General features: G+C 43.3%; 1 protein-coding gene across 1 annotated transcript in view; it reads right to left on the bottom strand.

The window, feature by feature from the left end:
• Nucleotides 1–6,159: 6,159 nt before the first annotated feature.
• The window catches only part of TESMIN (testis expressed metallothionein like protein), a gene marked incomplete at its 5' end in the record, with an annotated part of 37,182 nt that continues 23,009 nt past the window's right edge, over nt 6,160–20,332 (bottom strand). Inside the window, 4 exons of the mRNA XM_082628135.1 lie at nt 6,160–6,446; nt 8,201–8,376; nt 9,665–9,802; nt 11,624–11,726. Of these exons, the coding sequence (XP_082484261.1) occupies nt 6,239–6,446; nt 8,201–8,376; nt 9,665–9,802; nt 11,624–11,726 (625 nt within the window). The 3' untranslated portion in view covers nt 6,160–6,238. The remainder of the gene's footprint in view (nt 6,447–8,200; nt 8,377–9,664; nt 9,803–11,623; nt 11,727–20,332) is intronic.

Genomic DNA, 20,332 nt, shown 5'->3' with positions numbered 1-20,332 from the left:
ACGGGCCCAGCCGCTCCGCGGCACGCGGGATCCTCCCGGACTGGGGCATGAACCCGCGTCCCCTGCATCGGCAGGCGGACTCCCAACCACTGCGCCACCAGGGAAGCCCAATGTTTAACTTTTTGAAAAGCTATTAAAAATATTTTTTAAGGCCCTTGTATGTTCACTGGTGATTTCTACCAAACATGTAAGGAAAAAATTATTCCAATTCTTTACAATGTCTTCCAGGACACAGAAGCAGAGGGACTACTTCTTAACTCACTCTATGAGGGCAACATTACCCTAATACTAAGACCAGACAAAGGAATTACATGAAAATTACAGATCAATATCCCTTATGGAGTGCCAAAATTCTCAACAAAATATTTGCAAATCAAATCCAACAATGTATAAAAAGAATTATACACCACAACTAAGTGGGATTTAACCTAAGTAAGCAAGTCTGGTTCAACATTCAAAAGTCAATTAATGTAACCCATCACATCAACAGGCTAAAGAAGAAAAATCACAGGAGCATATCAGTAGATGCAGAAAAAGCATGTGACAAAATCCAACACCCATAGGTGATAAAAAACTTCAGCAAACTATGAATAGATAAAGAATATCTACAACTGATAAAGAATATCTACAGAAAAAACTAAAGCTTACATCATATTTAATGGTGAGAAACTAGAAACTTTCCCACTGAGATCAGGAACAAGGCAAGGATGTCCCCTCTCATCACTGCTTTTCAACATGATACTGGAAGTTCTAGCTAATGTGAGAAGACAAGGAAATCAAAATTATACAGGCTGAGAAGGAAGGAATAAAACTTTCTTTGTTCACAGATGACATGATTGTCTGTGTTAAAAATCTGAAAATCAGCCCCAAAACTCCTGGAATGTAAAAGCAATTATAGGGGCTTCCCTGGTGGCGCAGTGGTTGAGAGTCCGCCTGCCGATGCAGGGGACGCAGGTTCGTGCCCCGGTCCGGGAGGATCCCACATGTCGCGGAGCGACTGGGCCCGTGAGCCATGGCCGCTGAGCCTGCGCGTCCAGAGCCTGTGCTCCGCAACGGGAGAGGCCACAACAGTGAGAGGCCCGCGTACAGCAAAAAAAAAAAAAAAAGAAAGAAAAGAAAAAGCAATTATACTAAGGTTGCAGGATACAAGGTTAATATATAAAAGTCAATCACTTTCCTATGCAACACTAGTGAACAAGTGGAATTTGAAATTAAAAACACAATACCGTGGGAGGGAGGGGGATGCATGAGGGAAGGGATGTGGGAACAGATGTATACGTACAGCTGATTCACTTTGTTATAGAGCAGAAACTAATAAAAAAAAACACAATACCATTTATGTTAAAATACTTAGGTATAAATCTAACAAAATATGTACAAGATCTATATGAGGAAAACTACAGGGACTTCCCTGATGGCGCAGTGGTTAAGAATCTGCCTCCCAATGCAGGGGACACAGGTTCGAGTCCTGGTCCGGGAAGACCCCACTTGCTGCGGAGCAACTAAGCCCGTGCGCCACAACTGCTGAAGCCTGTGCACCTAGAGCCTGTGCTCCACAACAGGAGAAGCCACCACAGTGAGAAGCCTGACACTGCAACAAAGAGTAGCCCCTGCTTGCTGCAACTAGAGAAAGCCCACGTGCAGCAAGGAAGACCCAATGCAGCCAAAAATAAATAAATTTATTTTAAAAACTCTACAAACTCTGATGAAAGAAATCAGAGAAGAACTAAATAATTGAAGAGATATTCCATGTTCATGGAAAGGAAGACTCAGTATTTCCAAGGTGTCAGTTCTTCACAACTTGATCTATAGAATCAACACAATCCCAATCAAAATCTCAGCAAGTTATTTTGTAAATGTCAAAAAACTGATTCTAAAGTTATACAGAGAGGCAAAAGACCCAGAATAGCCAACACAATATTGAAGGAGAAGAACAAAAGTTTGACTGACACTATCCGACTTCAAGACTTACTATAAAGCTACAGTAATCAGGACAGTGTGGTCTTGGTGGAAAAATTAACAAATAGGTCAATAGACCAGAATAGAGAGCCCAGAAGCATACCCACGTAAATACGGTCAACTGACCTTTGGCAAAGGAGCAAAGGTAATACAATAGAGGAAAGAATGTCTTTTCAGCAAATGGTGCCAGAACAACTGGACATCCACATGCAGAAAAATGAATCTAGACATAGACCTTATACTCGTCATAAAAATTAACTCAAAGTGGATCACAGACATAACTGTAAAATGCAAAACTCCTAGAAGATAAAATTGTGATCTATAAAAGAAATGACTGGTGAGCTGGACTTCATTAAAATTAAAAACTGTTCTGCAAAAGTCACTGTTGAGAGACTGAGAAGATAAGCCACAGACTGGGAGAAAATATTTGCAAAGGCACATCTGATTAAGGACTATTATCCAAAATATACAGAGAACTCTTAAAACTCAACAGTGAGAAAATGAACAGCCCAGTTACAAAGGGGCTAAAGACCTGGACAGATACCTCACTAAAGAAAATACATAGGTGGTAAGTAAGCACATGAAAAGATACTTTAGATCTTTTGTCCTTAGGAAATTGCAAATTAAAACAACAACGAGATACGGCCACACACCTATCAAAATGGCCAAAATCCAAAACATTGACACCACCCAATGCTCACTTCTGCCCACCTGGGCCCACGACCTTCATAAAGAGAGCTTCACCTGCAGAATGAGCTGTGCCTTTCCCCTCCAGTTGTCCTTATCCTTTCCTCAAACTGCTGTTCTCTTAGATTCTCTAACTTCTCCCATCATTTTTATCTTGGATGAAAATTCCACCTTCAATTCCTTAAACAAGTATATTTACTTCTTACAATAATTTGTCTATTGTGGTTTTAAAAGCTGCACCCCACTGAAACTAGACAATCCCTGGCAGAATTTCAGGTATTGGTGCAGGGTTTTATAAAAGGGATAAAGGTCTTCAGAGCCAAGATGAGGGTTACAAGTAGGTTCCTGCTGATATACTGCAGCCAATAGAAGCTTGTCTCTTAAGGATGGTTTGCTTGCTCCCACATTTTCTGTATTGTGTACAAGCTTATGGTTAACTGATAGGAAAGAAGATTTTCAGCATGTGCGACATAAATATATATTTGGTCTCTGCCCCGACACAGAGTTCCTAAAATTCCTGTAATTTCCTGAATGATAGGGGTGGTAGGAGCATCTTACACAGAGCACCTGAATTCCTTGGAATATCCTAGGTGATAGGGATGTCGTTTGTTCCACGAAGGTGACTCTTGGTGGGCTCCTGGATAGCTTCGGAATGGGAGCTGGTCTCCAGAAAGACCAAACCATTATTAGAAGCTTGTAATTTGCAGCCACGTCCCCATTCCCCAGGGAGGGGAGAGGAGCTGGAGATTGAGTTAATCTGCATGATGAGGCCTCAGTAAAAATCCCTAAACTACAGGGTGTGGAGAGCTTCCATGTTGGTGAGCACATCCATGTGCCAGGAAGGTGGTGCATTCCAGCTCCAGGGGACAGAAACTCCTGTGCTCAGCACCCTTCTGGACCTCGCCCTATGTACCTTTTCATCTGTTCATTTATACCCTCAATAATAAACCAGTAATGGTAAGTAAAGTGTTTTCCTGAGTTCTGTGAGCTGTTATAACAAATTATCTAACCTGAGGAAGGGTCATGGGAGCTTCAGGTTTGTAGAGAAGTCAGACAGAAGTAGGGGTAACCTGGGACCCACTACGTGTGATTGGTGTCTGCAGTGGGGGCAGTCTTGTGGGACTGAGGCCTTAATTCTGTGGAATCTGAATTCAATTCAATTCAATTACAGGACACCTGAGAGTTGGAGAATTGGTTGGTGTTGGAAAAAATTAAAAACACCAGGCATTTGGTGTCAGAAGTGTGAGTAGAGAAATAGTTCTCTTTTAGCATGTGTCATTTTTGTGTAAATGGCTTTTTCTCAGATTCTTGAAAAGACAAGACATAAGCTAAACTGCATTTCTGGAAAAACAAAAACCCAGCAGATAATCTAACCTAATCACAAAGGTGGCCCATGTCATTTCGTACACAGAAGGTAGAAAGATGACAAGGTGGTTAAATTTGCACAGCCACACCCAGAAAATAAGGACATACTATTTTTATTTTTATATGGTTTTAAAATAGCATTACTTCTTTCTCAGAAGCAAAAAGATGTGCTTTTATGTTTTTTTAGTCATCCTATGTAACTTTAACTCTGGGCATTAGAGTGGATTTATTCACAACTCTACTTTGGCTTTTACTTCTCATACTGAATTTTCTACAAGTTGTACTGACTTAATAAATTCTCTCCATTGAGAATCCCTGCAGGGGTCATGCCTTTCCAGATGCCCTTTCCCTAACTTTCAGGCTTCAGCTCAGTGTACCTGGCCACAGCCTGAGTCTCCTCAGGCAGCACCAAAGGTCCCTTAGCTCCCAGGAGCCCAGGTTCCAGGCGGACTCCCCTGAAATGCTGGGGTCATTGCCCTCAGGATTGCTACTCACCTTCCTTGCTGATCAGGGCTGCCTCCGGCCTCTGCAGGGGGCTATACCTAGTTGCAGGGTCTTTCTAGGCAGCTGTTTGCCTCAAAGTAGTTCTGGAGGACTCTGTCCCCTTCCCCTCCCTCCACACCTGCACTGTGCAGCTCCTGGGCACTTAAAATGTGCCAGAAGTGTAAAATACACACTGGATTTCAAATATTTGGTACATACAAAGAATGTGAAATATCTCAATCATTTTTACTTTGATTATATGTTGAAATGATAGTGTTGGGGATATATGGGGTTAAATAAAAGATGGTTAAACTAATTTCACCTTTCCTTTTTCCTTTTTTCATATATGGCTACTAGAAAAATTTAAATTATCTGTGGTCGGCAGATACTGCAGTTGGCAGCACTGCCACGAGGGGCAGCCCCCCCAGAGGAGTCACGAAACCCCCCATTTCCAAGTCCCCTTCCAGCCCCCAAGGGTGAAGTGGGCTAGGTGGGCTCCTCCGCAGCATCCCCTCCCTGCTCTGTCCCGAGATGCTGATGGGACGGAAAGCTCGCAGAGCAACAGGGAGCACTGCTCATGGAGGACTCCGCCATCCTATGATACTTGTCTCTACCTCCAGCTTCCTGCCACAGAATCCAGATCCCAAGGGGTCACAAAGGCGTTGAAACAGAGAAGAATTAAGAATTTCTTTCCCCCCTTTGGTTCCCCATCAGAGCTAGGCGGTTCCAAACACAGCTCTACAAATCATCAGCTTACTCCTTGGCTCCTGGCTTACTGATGTGCCTAGTGGCCAGGCCCTATGACCCCACTTCTCTCAGTGGTGTGTTTGTAAATGAGCTTTCTAAACATTCTCCAAGGGGCCAATACTATTAATGAACACAGAAACATAACAAATATATTTTTCAAATATTAAATGAATTACAACAATGGAAGACATGTCAAATTTTTATTCCTCTTTGCTTTTACAATAGAACCCAAAGAGTCAATTTAATAACTTATCTTACCTGCTGATTTCTGCAAACTAGTTACTTTACAAACAATAATAATATTATAACAATAATTATGGAGAAGTTAATTGGATAATAGAGCTTTTCCACAATTTAAATGGAAACACATAAGAAACTAGATAATTTTCAGTCCCACAACTCAAAATGCTACTGACCAAACCAACCCTGCTGTCTGCATTTCACTGTGGCCCTAGAGGAGACTGGTAATTCCTGTGACTCTGGGGAGACATCTACACTCAGAAATTCTCCAAGGTATTCAGTAGTTCTCTACAGATTTTAAGTTGTATCTTAGCAGCCTATCTGGAGAATTTGTTTCTAAACAATTTAGGGGAAAATCATTATGGCTTTTTATGCAGAGAACCCGCCAGAGGAAGAAATTCCCGAGAGAGGGTGAAGTCAGTAGCAATGGACTTTTACTTCTCTCCGGGGCCTGCTTCCACCCTCCATGACTCAATGTTAGTGCAGACAATTCTCCCGGGATCACAGGAACACATGCTCTCTCCTGGGGCCGGACAACAGCAGTTATGTCATGCACCTCCTCAAAAATGGAGGGAGGCTTTTAATCGCCAAATCCCTCAGAGACTCTGAATAACCCCTTGGCGCCCTGACGCAGAGGGAAAGCTTGATTTTAATGATGAAGCTGTGGGTGCAGACCTGGCCTCATGGTCCTTAAAACAACTTTTCGAAATGAGTTTTCCTTCAAAATATGGAGACAAAATCTACATGCATGCACATTTCACCACGTTGTACTTGACTCAATTTTCAACCCTTTGGATTTAAACTCAATATGGAGAATCTGCGACAAGCATCTCCCGAATTCCTCTAAGATCATCTGCTCTGCCAGGCACTCAGAGCAGCACTCCTTCTCGGCCTCTTCGCCCTGAGCCAGCAGGCAGGCGCACGTGGCTTCCACCACCTCCCAGGAGATGCATGAGGATGACTGCCTGTCAGAAGCAGACCAGTTAAAGGCCACGTTCAATCACTTCACTGTTTTTAAATACCTTTCATATTCAAGGAGACATGTTTGTCAAAGCATTGTAAAGAATGTCACCGGTAAAATCTAATGTTGTCTTCCTAATACTGGAAGCTCTATTACCTGTCATGATATAAAGGACTGCTTTTAGAAGAATAATACAGAGGTCAGGTGAATCTGTCAGCTCCTAGACATCCCTCTCACGGCAGATCCTAAATTTTCTCAAACTGAGATCCACTGACGAGCCCAGAGACCTGGGCTGCAGTATCAAGCCCACGGGCTGGGCAGCGGTCGAAGCAGCAGGAATCTCAGCTAAGACAAGCCATGCAGCCTTGCTCTAAGCTCTGTGCACAAGTCTGCCTGAGGAAAGCGGCAGTAGGACAGCTGCCCTGGGCACCGGCCCCTCCTCCCAGGGGCACTTGCATTGCAGAGGCACAATGGCTCTGAGGACTCGCCTCCTAGGGGCCGTGCTGTCAGCATGGCCTTGCCTCGGAATGCCCCCTGGATCCCTGAAGAAGTTCTGTTGTACGGGACCAGCCACTCTCCCCGCTGGGCTCAAGGGGCAACTGTGGCTTAGCTAGATAGTTGCCCAAGTCATGCTCAAACTGAAAAAATTTAGGAAAACTATAAAGTATTCAGAAGTGTTGGATTATGAAAATATAGATGTTGGGACTAGTTAAAATCTCTCTGTAAAGGCAATACACAATGACTTTTGTTGAAGATGAAAGAACAGGGCTGTCCTCAGGTCAAGAGTCTTAACATTTTGAGACCAGACTCCAACGTATGGAGCCCCTATCACATTCCATCGGACACACAACATCCCCATGTCAGGCAATGTTTTCACATATAATTTCACAGAAGATGCAGCCATGTTTCAGTACATTTTTACCAATGACGACCTCTGCAGGTCACAGTGATGAGTATTTCTGATGCCTCTAACCAAATAAGCATGAGCTTGGCTTTTCTACATGTTATCAATTAATTAATGATATCTAGTACTTTATCATGACATGACCCATCACAGAGAACTCAAAGAAACGTTTTTAAATGGATGAATCTAGTCCAATATATAATAAAATTATTACTCAATCTTTGAGACCTTCTAGGAGTATCATATGACCTCAAAATAATTAAATGGGAAGCTATCCAACTAAAGTGGACTCCGTAATCCCTTTAGTAAGGAACACAGCACACACCAAGAATATCTCCCTGCCGTCACTTCCTATGGTAAAGAGTGGTTCGGGTATTTGCTGCCTAGAGATCATGCCCTTGCCTCCCGAGGTCCTGTAGGGACCTTCTGCTCTTGTACAAAAGCAAGGTTAACTCAGACGGTCAGGACAAAAAGGTCGAGCTAAGAGGACAAATAGGACCAAGCGGATTCGACAGCAGGCGCCGCTCTGAGGTAACAGTGTGTGATCTAGGGTTGGTCAAGACAGAGAAAGAAACTGGCATCTTCCTTCCCCATCCCTTGTCCCCCACCTATAGACAAACACGCTTTCTTTCCAGTGTGTAAACTGTTTTAACTCTCCTCTGAAATTTTCTTTTTTTTTTGGCCGTGCTGCACGGCTTATGGGGGAATCTTAGTTCCCCGGCCAGGGATTGAAACCGGGCCCCGGCAGTGAAAGCGCGGAGTTCTAACCACTGGACTGCCAGGCAATTTCCAACTCTCCTCTCAAAATAACCTTTTGAATTCCCCTATTGGGAGGGTTAGTTCAGAGTACCTACCTATCTTTTCTGAATTTTGGTAGTCCTGAAAATTTAGTTGTTGACAAATGATGGCCGCCTTCAAAACCTCCAATTTCCATATAGTTTGGCATGTTCATTAGTGTTTTTTGTCCTGGGCTTTCTTCATAATTTTTGCAACCGATGCATTTGCAAATAGAAGAACACATAATTTTGGCCTGGTAATGTAAAATGCTTCAATAAAATTAGGTTGTCCTACCATTCATCAAAAACCAACAAATTCTATTTGGATCTTAAATAACTGTTTATATCTATGTGTGCACGCACGTATGTAATCTGCAATTTTCATACCAAAGAAAGGCAGAAGTGAAGAGGGGCAGGGGGCTGTGATGTGAAGAGAGGTGGGGAGGGGCCCCCGAGGGCCGGCGGGCGGGTGTGGGTGTGAGCCCCGAGCAGAGAGTGGGGGTCTCTCCCTCGTCCAGCGGAGCGCAGCGAAGCCTCCATCTGACCCTTGCTCTAGTCGAAGCCCGCCTCAGCCGGTTAGAGCACTCCAGCTCGACCACCCTCCTCCTTCAGCACCGAGCGTGTCGTGCTGGCTCTGCTGTTGCAGAGAACGTGTGAGTGCGTGGAACCTGAAACCCACCCGAGGCCGGGCCTGCGGTGGGCATTCTAGGGGGAGGCCCTTCCTGCTTCCTTGTGGGCGAACTTTGTTTCTTGTCACAAGGTTGCGTGACACTCAGGGCTGGGGACCAACCCCTGGCTCAGGCCCGGCCTGGGGGCAGTCAGAAGGCTGGCCTTGTGACACTCTGGTTTCCAGTTTCCTCTTAGTTTCAGCCCCTGGGGGTTTCCCTCTGTCCTTTCCAGCTCAGACATGCATCTAATGGGGTGTGTTTTATTCTGCACCTCTGGGTGTTTTGAATAGGAGGTTTTTCAAGATTGCTAGTCTGTTGTAATGCCAGACACTACAGGACATCAGCACTTTGCGTGGGCCACTTCCCGGCAGAGGAAAGTGGGCTGACACACTGTGTCTCGGCAGCCAGACGAGCTGCTTGGGAGCTGCCCTCTCAAAGCACCCAGGTGAATACTCACCTGAGGACAAGGCTGCCCCCACTACCCCACCCACAGTGTCTCTGCCCTGCTCAGCAAGGAAAAGGCCTACCTCTGAGAGCCACCAGATGCTGGCCGCTGAGGGTAGCCCCAGCACCAGATCAGCAGCTGCAGGGCGGGCAAGGCCCTGGCACTGGGCACCCTCTGCTGGACACTCAGGGCGGGCTCAGGGGAGACAGCATGCTCCCAAAGGAGGCCTGAGCTCATTTACTTGATTCATAAGGCATAATGCACATTTGAGAAACTAAGGTAGATTGATGGGTGCCCTTTTAGAAGCCCTGGAAGGAAGAAATTAAATTATATTTCTCCCTTTAAATTGAAGATTTTTTAACCACGAAGTTACTTAGGCCATATATTTAGCTGATTTTTAAAAATAATACTTAGGAATTGCTGACTGACCTCAAAGCATTCACAGTAATTATTAAGGCAGCCTGACCTCTTGCAATTACATCCTTTGTTGTGTCGAGGCTTAACGTCTCCCAATTTTCCTTTCCCAATTTTTGGTTGGAAAGCTTCCAGATTTCTATCAAGATATGCCTAAGACAGAAAATACAAAACTCCATCAAGTTATATTTTTTTATTTAAAAATAATGTTCAGTGCAAGGTACCTGGCTTGCCCGTCACTGGATCTGGTTGTTACTTTAGGACGAGCCACGACGAGCAGTCTGCCTCATCTCCTCACATCGCTGAGGAAGTGCATCACCTCCCCCCCATTTCGGGCCTCTCACTGCTGTGGCCTCTCCCGTTGCGGAGCACAGGCTCTGGACGCGCAGGCTCAGTGACCATGGCTCACAGGCCCAGCCACTCCGCGGCATGTGGGATCTTCCCGGACCGGGGCACGAACCCGTGTCCCCTGCATCGGCAGGCGGACTCTCAACCACTGCACCACCAGGGAATCCCCCCCATTTCATTTTAATTCATTTGAACACTTAAAGGTAGAAAATTTATGGACCTTCAACGACCGGCTCCGCGCCGTGGACACGGACCGGGTGGAGCCCAAGGAGTCAGTTCTGGAGGACAGATGTCTGTACCTGAGATCCGACAATGTGGTAGAAGGCAACTGTGCTGAAGAACTACTACAAAACTCTCATCGAGGTGTGGAGGAGTATTTTGTGGCTCCCCCAGGTAACATCTCTTGGCCAAAGCTGGATGAAAAAGAGCTCTACTCACACCGCTGAGTAGCTATTCTGGGAAGGGGTGCCCTCTAAAAACGTGGAAATGCAATGTCTATTTTGTTATGAACACTAATGTTCCCACTTCCTTCAGTCACCTGAAAAAAGTGATGGTTAGGTATCTTTTAGTAACTAACTCTTCTGAAGACAGAATTGGGAAAGATCTAGCCAAAATAAGGCAAAGAATCCCTGATGCCAACGGAAGTAGAAGGTATTGCCAGTTTCCAAGGAAATGGATCAAATGTACTCACAAGCTGTTCTGTATGGAAGACTTTATCCCCTCCCCAAAAGACTGTCTACCAAACTGCACTTAAGTGAATTTTTCTATTTATGTAACTGTTAGACATTGCATCTGATCACTATGTGACAACCTGAGTTGTCCTTTTCAGTTGCTGCTTCCATTGAGTTGAGCAGCCTTTTATCTTTACTGAACACCCTTAAATTTGTTCTTGGGTACCCACTTTGTTCCAAGCAGAGGGCTGACTTTCTGCTAAGGTTAGGAGGCAGCTTTGGGAGGTGGTGGATATGTTTATGGCCTTCATGGTTGTGATTTCATGTGTGTATACTTAACCCCGAACTCACTGAGTTGTATACATTAAATGTACAGCTTTTTACAGGTCAACTGTATTTCAATAAAGCGGTTACAAAAAAAAAAAAAAGACAACATGGATCCTTCCATGCTCTTAAACCAGACCCTTCTGGGACCCTGCTGCCCCCCTGAAGCCCTCCCATGCTGGTGGAGGATAAAGGTCTTTCTCCAGCTGCCACTCTCACAACTGCCCCTGGTCATGGTCAATACCGCCACCTTCAGGCATAGAGTCCTATTTAATGTATACTCTTCAACACTCTGGGTTTTCCCAATACTGAAATTAGAAATCTGAGGAGATCGTTTTGTGAATATCCCCTGCATTTTTAAATGCTTTCAGGGGCTTCCCTGGTGGCGCAGTGGTTGAGAGTCCGCCTGCCAATGCAGGGGACATGGGTTCGTGCCCCGGTCCGGGAGGATCCCACATGCCGCGGAGCGGCTGGGCCCGTGAGCCATGGCCGCTGAGCCTGCGTGTCCGGAGCCTGTGCTCCGCAACGGGAGAGGCCACAACAGTGAGAGGCCCGCATACCGAAAAATAAATAAATAAAAATTAAAAACTAAATGCTTTCAGAATGTGTGTATTTAATGGAAATCTGTTACCTTAATGGCCTTAAACTGTTCCATTTCATGACGTAAATTGTTGTAACAATTATTATAATTGCCGTTGTTGCAAAAGTCCCCGCTTGCAAAGCGATCACAGTACCTGTGAACAGGACAACACAGTGTGTCAAAGGCACCACCGGGAGTAGTTGAAAACAAGCGTGCACACACCTGCAGGGAGAGACACGCCTAGGCAACACAACTGTCAGTCACGTGATTCTCCTCTTTATGTGAAAACTTGCTCCACTGGGATGATGCTCTCCAGTGACCAACACAGGAGAGAGAGACTCGTTAAAAATCATTGGTTTCAGAAAACAGGCATGTGCAGAGTAAACAATTTCCTGGACAACGTCCGCTGGCGTCCATTGTCTCCTGCCCCCAATGCCCGCCGCCCTTCTCCCAGGAACACTGTAAGCTGGTGAGCAAAGAGCCACTTTCCCATCAACCGTCCCAACCCGGCTGAAAGCGAGTTCACCTCTCGGCCAGACCTCGTCTACGAGAAAAAAACGAAGGGACCTAGAGGTGGACCCTGGCCCAGGCTTTGTGTCACTTTCATTCCATGTCAGTGGTGGAGAAAGGAGGCATGACTGGGTCGGAAACACAGGTGTGACACGATTGCTGTCACACTGTGATAATACATGTCGTCCACGAGCAGAGTCCACGGGACAGCGTGCTGAGTAGACCCTGTTCCAGCACCTGCCCCCGGGATCCTGGAGTCAGACGGGCAGTGCCCGGCAGTTCAAGGGCAGTGCCGAGCACCTGCTCTGCTGCGTTTCCCTTGAAGACCTCTCAGCGTTTATGACTGTGAGCTGCTTTACATGCTCTCGTAGGAGCCTGCTCTTGTGCTGCGCGACAGAGGCCCTCATAGGCCTGAGGTTTACACCTTTTCAGTATGGGCGGGGGCAAGACACTTTCCTCAACTCCTGTAAAAATTCATGTAAAATATCCTGCTTGTAACCTGCGCCCTCGAGAGCCTTTGGGAGGCTCATCAGCCACTCCACGGCCTCAGCTTGTGACTAGAGAAGACCCACAGCGTTCTCTTCCGAGAGCATGATTCGTTGAAAAGAGCTTCAAGTGCAGGTCTGACATCAGCTCTGCTGCTGGCACCCCATGTTATGTGATCCAGGTTACCAGCCAGCGTCTGGAGGCAGGAAGCCCTGGCACCTGACCCCCCGGGCTCACAGGGTCACTGAGGGAAGGCCTGGCGTGCTTCCCACATAGCGGGTGACAGAGTGGTGAACGAATGCAGGAGGGCCTCTGCGTCTGGCTATATGGTGGACTAGGTGTTTGCAGAAAACTTCCTGTTACAGAGTTCCTGAACACAATTATTTTAACATTTATTATTTTAATATTTTTAAATAATGTGTCAAAATGCATGTCAAACCAAGAGGAGAGTAAAGGAGATTGTCAGATGTGGAAAGATAAGGAACTGTGAAGCCAGACACGTGAGCTCTGTAGCTGCCAAGTGTTGTCCTGGGCCCTCTGCAGGTCCTAGGGATCAAACGGGCCACTCCTGCAGCGGACAAGAGACAAAGTCTGAGCTACAAAGTCTGAAGCTACAAAGCTTCAGACAAAGTCTGAAGGTGGGAGTTGGATCAAAAAAAACCCATATAAAGTGTGAATCCTTGAAAGGCCACCTCCCCACAAATCTACTTCACAGAAGGAGAGCGTGGAGACACAGTACTGTCTGAGCCACAGATAGAGAACAAGGGGAAAATGTGAGAGTTTTTCCTGACCACTAGGATGGACAGAAGGGAGCGGAGACAATTACAGAAGATTTGGAGGCTGGAAAACAGAGGGGAGAGAGTTAATGGACAGCAGATTCAAGAACACTGAAACCTGAGCTAGCAAGAGAGAGTGGAGAAGCAGCTCTGAAGGCATGAATGGGTGGTAGGTACCAGGCTGCTCTGAAGTGGGGTGAACGTGGCTGAAATTCTCCTTAGGAGGTAGGGGGTCCCCAGGCTCCTTCCCTTCCAGTACCTGACTGCTCCTCCACCACCATGGCAAGAGACTGAAATTACTCTCTGGGGTAAAACAACTGAGGACTGGGGTATTCTAAAGAACAAAAGGGGGAAAGGTGAATCTGAGACCCCTAGGTTTTTCCACTCAGCCCTTAGAATTCTAGCAGGAGATTGGAAAGGCTTTCTCTGAGGACTCACTAGCCCAAGAGAAAATATAAAGAGTCTGACATTGAGATTCCCCAATAAGTGGCTTGGTAAGATCACCCTACGGTGAAGCCACAGGGAGCAAGCTCCCACCCACGTACCAAGAGCCCCCTCCCTTCTGCCTTGTTCTTAACCATGAGCAGAGTGGCAGGCAAAGATCTGCAGACATTTTAGGGACTCATCCAGTCTGAAAGACAGGGGCCTAAAGAAACAGACTCTGAAGGGAAAAGAAAATGGGGCGGGGGACCAGGGGGCATCAATAGCCTTGGAAAGATTAAGAAAAGTTATTGCATCCAGGAAACAAGAAAACGACGCTAAAAAACACTCAAAGTACAAAAAATACATTATGTAACATAAAAAAGTAATCACCGGGATGAAAAACTTAACAGAAGATAAGAAAACAGAACACACATACAAAAAAGTAAAAAACAACAGGAGGAAGAAGAATGTAGAGGAGCATCAGAGGGTCCAACACTTAGGTAAAAAATAAGGGTTCCAGAAAGATAGAATTTTAAGAATGGAGGGGAGAAAGTAAGTCAAGAACATTTCCCAGCACTAAGGGGCATGGGTTCCCAGAGTGAAAGGGACCGCCAAGTGGCCAGAACAAGACACCTCTCACCAAATTTCAGAGCACGGGGCACAAAGAGAAGCTCCCACAAGGTTCTAGAAAGAATAAAATAGGTTTCATACAAAGGGCAAGAAAAAAGTTCATAGCAACACTGGAAACTAGAAGAAAATGCAGCAAAGCCTTCAAAATTTTAAAGGAAAATTCCACTAGTTGAAGGTGGAAATCCCATTGTCCATCCAAAAGGATCACGTCAGTGAGAGGACAGACTATGACATTTTTAGACACATACGGTCTGAAAACATTCTCTCCCATCATTCTTGCTCGGGTAGCTACTGGAGGACGTGCCGCACCAAAATGATGCAGTGAATCAAATGAGGAGGATAATGGAATCCAGGAGCCAGGGGGTCAAACCTGAGGAAGAAGCAAAGGAAACCCTGGGCCTGATGCTGGAGGGAGGGTCCAAGAGAACTGTGCAGCAGGCCTGGAAACCAACCACTCAAGAGCAGGACAGTGACGGCTGCAGGAAAGGCTTCCTCCAGACCAATTCACTGAGTACCTAGTGTGTTGGAGCACGTTGAGAGAACAGTTACAGAAGCGGAGGAGAGTTAAGGGTTAAGTTAGTGTTAGGTACATTAGAAAACTGAGTATTGACTCAAGGAAAAAGGTAAAGAAGTGCAGGAAGAAAATTAATCAAGGCTCAGCAGTGAGGAGTGTTTTCATAGCCATAAAAAATAAATACTGCTGATCCGACCAAGTACATCTGATGTCTGGGAACAGGACATGTGTGTGTTGGGAGGGGGGTTACGTGTGAGTAGCAAGAGGGAACAGAGCTAAATCCACATCATTTATGGCACAAATACAAGAGATCATGCCCAAACTGAAAAGCCAAGAAGTAGCAACACAAGCACGTTATTTAGATTTATGGAGGCAAATATTAAAAGATTTGGTTAAGGGGGCTTCCCTGGTGGCGCAGTAGTTGAGAATCTGCCTGCCAATGCAGGGGACATGGGTTCGAGCCCTGGTCTGGGAGGATCCCACATACCATGGAGCAACTAGGCCCGTGAGCCACAACTACTGAGCCTGCGCGTCTGGAGCCTGTGCTCCGCAACAGGAGAGGCCGCGATAGTGAGAGGCCCGCGCACCGCAATGAAGAGTGGGCCCTGCTTGCCACAACTAGAGAAAGCCCTCGCACAGAAACGAAGACCCAACACAGCAAAAATAAATAAATAAATTCATAAACTCCTACCCCCAAATCAAAAAAAAAAAAAAAGCCTTAAAAAAAAAAAAAGATTTGGCTAAGGTTTAAAAGTTCCTGGAGATCAGAAAATAAGGAACAATTGTCAGGGAACTACGTTTTTTTTGTCATAAGCCCTGTATAATTATTTGGCTCTTTAAACTATGTGCATATGAGCTAGATAAAAATAATAACTAAATGAAAAGTCGGAAAGGATAAACTGAAAGATAAATAAATTAGATCCAGATTCAGCATAAAAAGACAAAAGTTAAAAATATGGAAGAGAGATTAAAAGAAATGGTCGCTAGTTAGAGGGGCTCATGTATGTCTGATTAGCATTACAGAAGGACAGAAAAGAGAAAATGGAAGAGAGGTATATTTGGAGTGAGGATATCTCTGAGTTTTCCAGAACTGTTGAAAGTTGTGGATCCTCAGATTTCAGAAATGTTATGAACCCCAAAAAGGCAAATAAAAAGAAAAATTGAAGACAAAATTGTAAAAAGACCAGAAGAAAAGACATTACCTAGACTAACCACTCACTTCGTGTTAGAAATAGTGGAAAACAGTAGAATAATACCTTCGAAGCACTGAGAGAAAAACTGACAATCTAGAATTTTATACCTAGTCAAACTATGCTTACTCACCAAGGTCCAAGCTAGGCATATTTCTTCTCTTGCACCCACACCTTGCTGGGTGCTTTTATTTATTAACTCCGTCCCCTCTACTTTTTAAAACTTTATGTTGAGGATTTGTAACTGTGTATCACCGAACCCTCATTTTCTTCTTCCCCAAACAAGAAAGGGTTTCTACGCTTGCTGCTTATCCTTCCTCATCTCCTATTCTTTCTTTAACCTACTGTGCTCGGACTGTCTTCTCCATCCCCCTAACTCTCAACCAACCTCCTTAACCAGAAAGGCAAGGACCTCTTCACTGCATTTACCTCTCAGCAGCGTGTGACACTATTATGCTCCAGAACCACATTCCCCACTTCCTATCAGACATTTCCACCCTATCAGACATTTCCACCTCCAACTCATGGTGTCCACACCTTAACTCCTGACCTTCACCTTCAGCCCTCACTGTGCTCACTCAGTAGTCTCTCTCTGCATTCATGGTGTCCATCCACCCAGTAACATGACGCCTGAGTCATTTCTGACGATTACCTTTCTCTCTTTTCTCACATCCAAGGGGTTACCAAGTCTACTGATTCTGGCTCAGAAATGTCTTTGCTAATTTTATTCTTGATACAAGTAAATCACAATTTGTTGTAGTTTTAAAAAATGTAAATAAGCAAAAAGGAAAAATTACAATCACCCAGAATCCTACTCCCTAGAGATGATCATTTGGCAAATATATTTCAGAGTTTTTCTGTAAAACTATACATATTAAAATAAATACATGTTGTTTGGTTACACATAATATTAAAAAAAGATCATATTCTATACACTGCTTCAATGTGCTTTTATTATGTAACAATGTCAGTAATCAATGTGACAGCTTGCTTTCATTACTTATCAATATAATGTTATGAGTGTTAATATTACATGTAAATAGATTTACATGCCATTTTAATGACTGAACAATACCCCATTCTATAGTGGCATCATAATTTAGTTAATAATTCGCCTTATACTGAACATTCAGATTATTTTATATATTTTGGAATAATGAACAATACTACACAAGTGGCACTGGCCTCCTTCCTGTTCTGAGAACCGTGTACCCTCTCTCTCTTGCCACAGGGCCTTTGCACCTGCTGTCTCCTCTGCCTAGAACACTCTTATCAACCCACTTTCAATCTACCTCTGCCCCCTCATCCAACACCCTTCTTGTCCTCTGGGAAGCTTTCCTGGCTGTCATACCTGGTCAGCTCCCCCCATCGCCCTCTGCCCATTGCTGCTCCTTTCCACCATGACCTCCACATGTGTGATTGTTTTATTCATGTCTGTCTCCCCCACCAGACTGTGAGTGCTGAGAGGGCAGCGACCATAACTATCTTGCTCATTTCTGTCTTCCCTATTCCTGAAATCACAGGCATTCAAAAATACTTTGTGGAATGAATAAATGATGAGTGGAAAAAATGCTACAATGCGTATGTTTGAAATGTCTCTTAAATCTGTGGATATTTTCTTCGTTGCTACTATCTCTGCCCTAGTTCAGGTCATCATCATCTTTTGTCTATACTGTTGTGATAGCCTCCTAACTTTCAACTTCCTCCACCTTGCCGTTAGTGCTAATTTCCTAAAACATATATCAGGCAAAAAGAAGCAAAGAAAAAGCAGTAATCAGAAAACACAAAAGTGGTATTGTGTATTTCTGGTGGGAATGTAAAATGGTGCAGTCACTGTGAAAACCTGTACGGTGTTTCCTGAAAAAGTTAAACATAGAGTTACCATATAATCTAGCAATTCCACTTCTAGGTATACACCCAAAAGAAATGAAAGTAGGGACTCAAGCAGATACTTGCACACCCATGTTCATAGGCAGCATTATTCACAACAGTCAAAAGGTAGAAACAACCCAAGTGTCCATCAACAGATGAATGGATAAACACACGTGGTTTGTACATACAGTGGAATTTTATTAGCCTGAAAAAAAATAAAGTACTGACACATGCTACAACATGGATGAACCCTGAAAACATCATGTTAGTGAAAGAAGCCAGACTCAAAAGGACAAATATTGTATGATACCACTTATATGAGGTGCCTGGAATATGAAAACTAAGAGACAGAAAGTAGAACAGAGGTTACCAGGGGTTGGGGCAAGGGGCTAATGGAAAGCTACTTAATGTGTACAGAGTTTCTATTTGGGATGATGAAAAGGTTCTGGAAACGGATAATGGTGATGGTTGCACAGCATCGTGATTGTAATTAATGTCACTGAATTATACATTTAAAAATGGTTAAAATGGTAAATTTTATGTTTTGCATATTTTACCACGATTTAAAAAAAGCAAGGTGCAGAGAGCATGTTTGAAATGCTGCCATTTTACTGGGGAAAGAAAAGAACTTAAATAAATTTTAAGACTTCAGAGGGAGACGCAAGAGGGAGGAGACATGGGGATATATGTATATGTGTAGCTGATTCACTTTGTTACAAAGCAGAAACTAACACACCATTGTAAAGCATTTACACTCCAATAAAGATGCTAAAAAAAAAAAGCCTTCAAAGAAAGGTGGTACAAATAATTCCACGTTTACCAATAATGAGACAAAGAATGCAAATGGATTTTAAAAGTCTATCAAAACATGGATTATTGGATTTGCTTTTTAAAAAGCCAACTATATTTAGATTACAGGAGACACACCTAAAACATAACTACCACACAGAAAGTATGAACATAAAGGGATGTTATGAGCACAACCTGCTAATACTAACCAAAGAAAATGTGGTATAGCAACATTAATATGAAATCAAAAAAAAACCCCAAATATAAAGCAAAAAGCAATAGGTTACAGAGATATATTTAACAGTTGATGGAATAATTCACAAAAAAGATATAACAATCATGAATTTGTATAAACCTTCACTATAGACTCAAAATATACAAACCAAAATGGAATTATAAGGGAAAAATAAGCAAATTCACAATCACAGTGAGAGGTCTTAATGCACTTTTATCAAAAACAGATAAATCACACCAAAGTTAATAAGCATTTAGCAGATTTAAAAAACAAAATTAACAAACTGGAGCTAATGGAGAGTAAATGTACCTAACAAATAGAGAATATACATTTTTAAGTTAATATAGAATATTTAAAAATCGATCAAACATTAAGTCATAAGGAAGTCTTCATTAATTTCAAAGCACTGATATCATATAGACCATATTATCTTACCACATTATAATTAAACATAAAAATTAACAACAAAAATGTTGCTTAAAATATATATATAATACACATGTATGCATACATACATATCTGGATACTTTGAAATGTACACCTAAATAAGCCATGAGGTGAAGAGAACATTATAATGAAAACTACAAAATATTTTGGGTGAATGACAATGAAAGTAGCACATAACTCTTGGAGGATGTAGCGAAGCAGAACCTACAGGCAATTTATAGTTTTAAATGCATTTCCTCAAAAATCAAAAAAGATTGGAAATAAATAAGCATTTAACACAAAAAGCTAGCAAAACAAGAGAGTAAAATAATAAAGGTATGAGGGAGAAAATAGTAAAGAGTAAAATTTACTGTATTTCTGAAATAGGAAACAGAAAGAGTAGCAAGAAAATCAATAAAACCAAAAGTTGGTGCTCTGAAATGACTGACAAAACAGACAAACCTCTCATGAGACTGATTGAGGAGGAGAAAAGGCACAAATAAACAATAGCAGAAATTAAAATTAGAAAAATTTAAAGGCTATAACTACAGATACAGAGATAATTTTTAAAATAATAAAAGAATATATGAACGGGGGTATATTAATAGACTTGAAATTTTAAAGAAATCAACAATTTTCAAGAAAAAATAAAATAACAAAATGAACTCAAAAAGAAACACAAACTTAGAAAGAGCAATAAGTACTAAATAAAATAAATGAGTAATCCATCTCATCCTCCACTCCAGCCCCCAAAGACGCCAGCCCAGAAAGCTTTACGCACAAAGTTTAATCCAACTTCAAAGAACTAATAAGTCCTACTTTGCCCAAACTTTTTCAGAGGCTAGAGAAAAAGAAGAGGGTCTAGTGGGAATGGGCAATACTGCTAATGCATTTTATTAGGCAATTCAG

This window comes from Mesoplodon mirus, assembly GCF_964341445.2.
Source record: "Mesoplodon mirus genome assembly, chromosome: 7".
NCBI classification, from domain to species: domain Eukaryota; kingdom Metazoa; phylum Chordata; class Mammalia; order Artiodactyla; family Ziphiidae; genus Mesoplodon; species Mesoplodon mirus.
This window is presented reverse-complemented; position numbering and strand designations above follow the sequence as displayed.